The 7,039-nt window shown below is 34.5% G+C and overlaps 1 protein-coding gene across 1 annotated transcript; it reads right to left on the bottom strand.

Moving 5' to 3' along the window:
* Positions 1-5,834: 5,834 nt before the first annotated feature.
* Positions 5,835-6,409, bottom strand: LOC138347985 (uncharacterized). Its single transcript, XM_069296591.1, has 2 exons — positions 6,152-6,409; positions 5,835-6,053 (listed from the first exon to the last, which is right to left on the bottom strand). The coding sequence occupies exons 1-2, from the start codon at positions 6,407-6,409 to the stop codon at positions 5,835-5,837; spliced, it is 477 nt and encodes a 158-aa protein (XP_069152692.1).
* Between the last annotated feature and the right edge of the window lie 630 nt (positions 6,410-7,039).

Below are 7,039 nucleotides of genomic sequence, written 5' to 3'. Positions count from 1 at the left end.
CACATAATAAGGAGGATCCCACGTCTAGGGGGAGAAAACCACACAGAAAAATTAAATTACCTTTAAAACCTGGTTCATTATCGTTGTAAAAAAGGATAACATTGTTAGGCAGACTCTATTATAATGATGACATCTGATGATGAGTTATAAATTTTTCATGATAAAATAAAAGAAAAAATCAGTACTCAAATACGCAAGAAAAGATTATCCAAGGTAGGGAAGAAATCACATGAATAATTGGTATGCATACATATATGGAAGGACAAATATAAAGAAGATCCGTACTCAGACATAAAAATAAAATTAGAACAAGATAAAAAAATTGTTCATTAAGAAAAGTAAAGGGAATGAAGGAAAGTAGTCGACCAAACACGGAGATAAATTAAATTATCTGGAATCTCTATATAGAGGTATACATTCAATCAGGATTAGCCTCCACATGGAAGGAAAGAAAATCAAACAACAATCAATCTCAGAACATGATATCAAGTGTACAACTTCACTTGATCTAGAAATATAATTCACTCTTTTATCTTTCAATAAATATTGTATTTGATAAGAATTTGTAAGTGGTCGAGGCACAAAAGAAAACGAAAGATTACAAGAGAGTTTTTGAAATTAGAGGTTGTAGTCATCAGAGGATATGTGAAGTTATTGAGATCTACAAATATCAACACAAATGTACAATCCAATTCATTAAAATATACAATGGAAATCGCTATAAGCTAAGGGAACTGGACGAGGCATTACATTTGAAATAATTGAGTCATAGCCATCCTTTTCCAAGGTGTATATTATGACCCCCCCTTTGCTATAAAATAAAATTGTATATAGATATCAAAATTTTATTTAATAAATATATATACAGATACTGAAACTTGTAAACACAAGTGGATGAGTTAGTCTCGCGGTTAAGGGGTTGTATAATTTTTGTTAGGACATGTTAAAAAATAATTACACTAATAATTATATTTTTATTACAACCATTACATCCCTTAACACAAATGTTGGCTTCAGTCTGAGACAACATATCCAATTGCATGGACTAACAAGTAACAAATCTTAACAATCATGATGGAAATAATTATCCAAGTCAAATACGTTACACCCTTTTTTCCAAATCACTAAGAGGCGATGATATACAAAATTTGAAATATTTCATTATATCCACCCGTTCTCTGCATTTTGATAATTTTTCTTAGCAGGGTAGAGTTATAACTTTTCATGGGATTTGAAAATATGCAATTAGTATCTATTCTAATTAATTTGAGTCAACCAATTTAATATATATATATATATATATATATATATATATATATATATCATATTCTTTCTAAACATATTGTGGAATCACACTGAATGTGCTATTATTGTATCTATGACCGTTAATTCTTTGCAATTAGCACTATATGATGAGATATGTACAAAACTTTCTATATAATTTGAGAAATTATGAAGAATTATTGATTAATTATTAAAACTTTCCATGTTGATAGGATTTTACTTCCCACCTGCCATAAACACACTTTCTTAATATGATCATTAAACTTAAGGATTAAATGGTCAAATTTATACCTACTTTGTATCTACAAAGTCGCGTGTTGTTCGATATTCTCTTATATCATTTGAATTAGAAGCATGTTTTTACTATTTTATTGTGAAATGTGAAAATAATATAATGCCTAACGACTTCTCTTTTTGTTTTGGTTGTTACTTCTATATTGTCTTTTTGGTTGTTATTCATAAACATCTGAAATATCAAGACAAATTAGTGTATTAATGTTAAATCTGAGGAAATGTCTTTGAAATTACCTCATTTTTGCTTAAAGAAATGTTATATTTAAATCGATGAAATCTCTCTAAGAAAGATATTACTCATACGGTTGGTAAAGGGGATTTAAATCCTATTTTTGGTAACAAATTCTTATATTAGGTGTGATATTATTTTCTTGCATAAATACTTTCTCAGTCAAGGAGAAGGTAAAATTTAAAGGAAAAGTATAAATTATACTACTTAAGACTTTAATCAACAAAATATCAATGTACTTCTATTTTATTACAAACATGATTTTTAAATTAAATACATAACAAATTAATTGATTTTTGTTTTTAGGTTTATTTATTTTTTAAGCTTTTTCTCGCTCATGCTTTATGATTAACATGCATTTAATGTAGAGTATAATTAGGGTATTAAAATTCTCCAATGTTATCTCTTCTATTATAGTCACACATCTACACGTTCCATTGATTATTATTGAGATCATATTTATTTTCTTCCTTTTTTTATATAACTTTTTATGGTGCCAATAATGATGATGTAGTCATACATGAGTCATAGTTTCTATAAAATTTCCTTTCCAAACGTTTAAACTCTCTGCATATTCTTCATATATAATGTTTCATGTTGGTATACATTACCATAATATCATTGTTGGATGTTGTGCTTATTTTAGAGTTTAACTACCTCTTTTTTGGTTCATTGTATTTGTTAATGTAATATTCCGGAAAAATTATATGCCTAATGAAGAGCCCAGTAAGTCTTTAAGAATGCATATGTAACACCCCAAGCTACCCCCGAGACGCAGACACGGAACCTATGACCACAAGTGATCCCAAGCTAACCCTGCTGGCAAGATCATGAGCACAATTAAGATATTAAAATGTTGCGTAGCTAAATCATACTTTAAATCAAAAGATTGGGAATACCCATATTCTATAACTGAGATATTTGAAAACAATGAGTTTAATACAAAAGAAATATCAACTCAATACTAAGCTGAATCTAACTATGTCTGAAAATAGCCTCTAAACTAGACTAGAAATACTCGGACAAGCCCCTGCTAAATCTAGCGAAAACTGAAACTAAATGACTAAAGACTGAAATGAAACTCATTAATGTTGTCCTTGCATAATTAAGACTCACCACTGAATCTGCTGAACTGGAGGTCGGGAAATCGATCTATGCGTGATCTGTATTCTGAGAACCTGAACGTACATCATGAGAAGATGTAGCGCACATATGCATCAGTACTTGAAAGGTACTTACCATGTAGGATAGAGTAAAGCAAAAATAAAACATAACTAAACAAGCACAAAAACATGTATAATAATCTTAACGTGATGTGCTGATTTCTGAGCTAAGTGGATGCAATGATCAATTTATATTATGCTGATATCGAATACTGAATATAATGATAAATGGTCAATGCAGAGAGTCTTACTGAACTGTGGGAGATACTAATAACTGATAATAAAACCACATGAGCTAAATGTGGAGTTTGATGTATACGCCCCGTTGAGAGGACCCAATATACCCAGCCAAAGGTATAAAGGCATGCTTGTGTGATTACTAAAATGATTGCCCACAGAGCGGACTTACAACCTGCTTGGCTAGTAGTTCTGGGACTATTGGGTACGCTAAACCCTAGTCGAACTCGGTATTATGCTACTCTCAATGAATTCAGTAAATTAACAGACTAAATCTGAATTTGTGTAAATGCTAGATAGCTCGAAATTGAACATGCAAACTGAGAATGCAACAATTAATCTGGTAATTATGCATTTATAACTGAGGCATGTATATCAGAACTGTTAGAAATATATGACCCAGCATATGTAATTCAAGAACTAAAGAAATATAAAGCTAGGGTTCTAAAATTCATGCGATAATTTGAGTAGTAAGATGATTATCTTATTTGGAACATATATTTAATAAATTCATGAAGTTATATTGAAGTTATAAAAACCCTAGGTTTAATCATGATAAGAGAATCAAGAACTGGCTGAAACTAAGGACTCTAAAGGTAAAGGAACCCACTAGTGAAATCTCACATACATGGTGATGAAATCCACGAAAAATACTTCACTTTCGGGGTTGGAACTAGTGGAGCTTGTGGCATTCTTGACCTAGTGTTTTTGATATTTTTTCTCCTCTCTTGCTTCTAATTTTTTATGTTTTGATTTAATGATTTGACTTGGATATGTTTTAATTATGTTTCTAGGCTTAAACTGACTAAAATCTGATGATTTAGGGTCAAAAAGATGTAACTTAGGGTTTAAACGGAGTGGTAAAGGTCAAAAAAACCCCTGGGAAGGTTGTTGTCGGGCCTCACGATGGCTAGGACTGATGGTCCATCGTGCGCCTGATGCCCCGTCGTTGGGTCCGTTGTGAGGGCCTATTAGACAGGCCTTTACTAAAATCGTCATAACTTTGTACTCATAGATCTGATTATAGCAAGGTCTGTGGATATGGAAAGAAAATTCAATTATCTATCTGTGTATAGGTCATGGGAAACCTAATTAATTTTGTGATAAGAGTTATGATCATTTTAAGTTAACCCAACTGCATTTCCCTTTAACTGGGTGCAAATTTTCCACCTACAGAATGTAGGTCCACCTACGTACCAATCTTGTCATTCATAGCTCTTGTAAGATAGTGGTTGAAGGGAGTCTTGATCGATGGTCACGGACTACGCACCGTCGTTTGACCTGTGGATCGTAAGTCCATCCGTCATCCAAGACTTAACCAATTTTTCTAGGCTGAAATTTTGGGAGTTTCTGATCCCATCGACGGTTGTGCAGGACGGACCGTGGTTCAGGATACGGTCCGTTGATACCACCATTGGTAGAACCAGAAGGATTTATCTAAAAAACTAATTTTTTGTCTGTTTTAGCCACGGGGTATTACATTATATCTTTTTTGGGAACATTCTTCATCGAATGAAAACTAAAAAAGATGAAATAGAGGGAGAGAGATGCAAACCCCACTACTAAACACTCAGAAATGATTTCTGACTAAATTGAGTTCTGAGTACATGCAATTAAGCTAAAAATGAAAGTAAAAACTGAGGGAACATGATTCTAAAACTAAATTTACGCATTAATGACTATAAAACTGAAGAGAAACTATTACCTCAAGTTGGAGTGGAAACTGAAGGAAAAAGGTAAAGATACTTGGCTTTCATGGCTTCTTCTTCTTCCCAAGTAGCTCCCTCTACGGACTGACTCCTCCTGAAAACCTTGACTGAAGTGACTTCCTACTTTCTCAACCTTCTAACCTTACGATAAAGAATCTCAACTGGTACATCCTCATAATAAAGACTATATTTCATGGCCACACTCTCTAATGGCACTATAGAGGCTGGGTCACCCACGCACTTCTTCAAGAGTGAGATGTGGAAGACCAGATGCACCGCTGCTAATTTTGCTGGCAACTCTAACTCACATGCCAACTTTCCAATCCTTTTCAAGATCTTATAAGGGACTACATATCTAGGACTGAGCTTCCCTTTCTTTCCAAATCTCATCACCCCTTTTATCGGTGAGACTTTCAGAAAAACCTAATCATCAACTTGGAACTCTAGTTCCCTTCTGCTGACATATGCATAAGATTTCTGATGACTTTGGGCTGTCTTAAGTCTATCTATAATGAGTTGCACTTTCTCCATAGCATAAAGGACGGAATCTTTTCCTATAAAAGATGCTTCACTTACTTCAAACAAACCAACAGGAGATATACATCTACGCCCATTTAAAGCCTCATAAGAAGCCATCTGAATGATGGAATGGTAGTTATTATTGTAGGCAAACTCAATAAGAGGAAGGTGATCATCCCAACTACCTTTGAAATCGATTACACAAGCTCTCAATATATCCTCTAAGGTCTGAATGGTACGCTCTGCCTGCCCATCCATCTGTGGATGAAATGCTATACTAAGGTTAAATTGAGTACCAAGGCCTTTTTGAAATGACTTTAAAAAATGAGAGGTAAACTAAGGACCTCTATCTGAGATGATAGACAAAGGAACCCCATGTAACCTCACAATTTCAGTATGCTAAAGCTTGGCATAGTACTCTGAGGAATATGTAGTCTTAACTTCGAAAAAGCGAGAAGACTTAGTCATCCTATCACCTGTCACCCAAACTGAGTCATGCTGTCTGCGAGTACGAGTTAACGCTGTGATGAAATCCATATTGATCACATCCCACTTACATATAGGAATATCTATATCTTGAGTCATACCTCCTACTTTCTGATATTCTAACTTGACTTGCTTGCAATTGGGGCACATAATCACAAAGTCTGCTATATCCCTTTTCATGTCATTCCACCACTAGACTTCCCCTATATCTCGGTACATCTTAGTGGCACCTGATGAATAATATACCTATAGTTATGAGCTTCTGCAAGAATATTCAGCCTCAACTCTCCCACATCAGGAACACACAATCTACCTTTGTAGAGAAGTACACCATCTCCCCCTTGGAAGAAAACTTCCTCTCTATGATTGTTGACTGCACCCTTTAGTTCAAGCAAGATCGGATCACTCTGTTGCTTTTCCTTAACCTCCACTACCAAAGACAATTCTGCCCAATTTTGAACTGTTACACCGCTTTCTGATATGCTCATAAGGCGAACTCCCAAGCGAGCAAGCCTGTGAACATCCTTCACTAGCTCCTTTCTTTTTTTTTCCTAAACATGGGCTACACTACCCATAGATAATCTACTAAGAGCATCGTCCACTACATTCGCCTCTCCATGATTATAATGCACACTCATATCATAATCTTTAAGGAACTCAAGCCATCTCCTCTAGTGAAGATTCAACTCTTTATGTGTGGACACATGCTCAAGTCTCTTATGATCGGTGAACACATCTACATGATTACTATACAAGTAGTGTCTCCATATCTTGAGTGCAAACACCACTACTGCAAGCTCGAGGTCATGAGTTGGATAGTTAATCTCATTTACCTTAAGCTTTCTAGAGGCATAAGATATAACCTTATCTCTTTGCATAAACACACAAAGAATGACAACTCTAGATGCATCGCAATATATCACATAACCTCTGAAAGAGTTAAGATAGCAGTTGTACTCAATCTAGTTTTCAATTCTGCGAAGATTTTCTCACAATCATGTGACCATCGGAACTTGACCATCTTTTGAGTCAACCTAGTCAATGATGAGGATGTGGATGAAAATCCTTCCATGAACCATCTGTAATAACCCGCTAGACCTAAGAAACTTCTGATATCT

The sequence above is a fragment of the Solanum lycopersicum genome, chromosome 4, assembly GCF_036512215.1.
Source record: "Solanum lycopersicum chromosome 4, SLM_r2.1".
NCBI lineage: Eukaryota > Viridiplantae > Streptophyta > Magnoliopsida > Solanales > Solanaceae > Solanum > Solanum lycopersicum.
This window is presented reverse-complemented; position numbering and strand designations above follow the sequence as displayed.

Bases quoted from the DNA above. Each gene is read 5' to 3' on its own strand.
- LOC138347985 (XM_069296591.1), bottom strand. From the start codon at position 6,409: ATGAGCATATCAGAAAGCGGTGTAACAGTTCAAAATTGGGCAGAATTG. The intron at 6,054-6,151 runs GTGCCACTAAGA...CCCAATTGCAAG, and splicing joins ATAGGTATATTATTCATCAG to CAAGTCAAGTTAGAATATCA.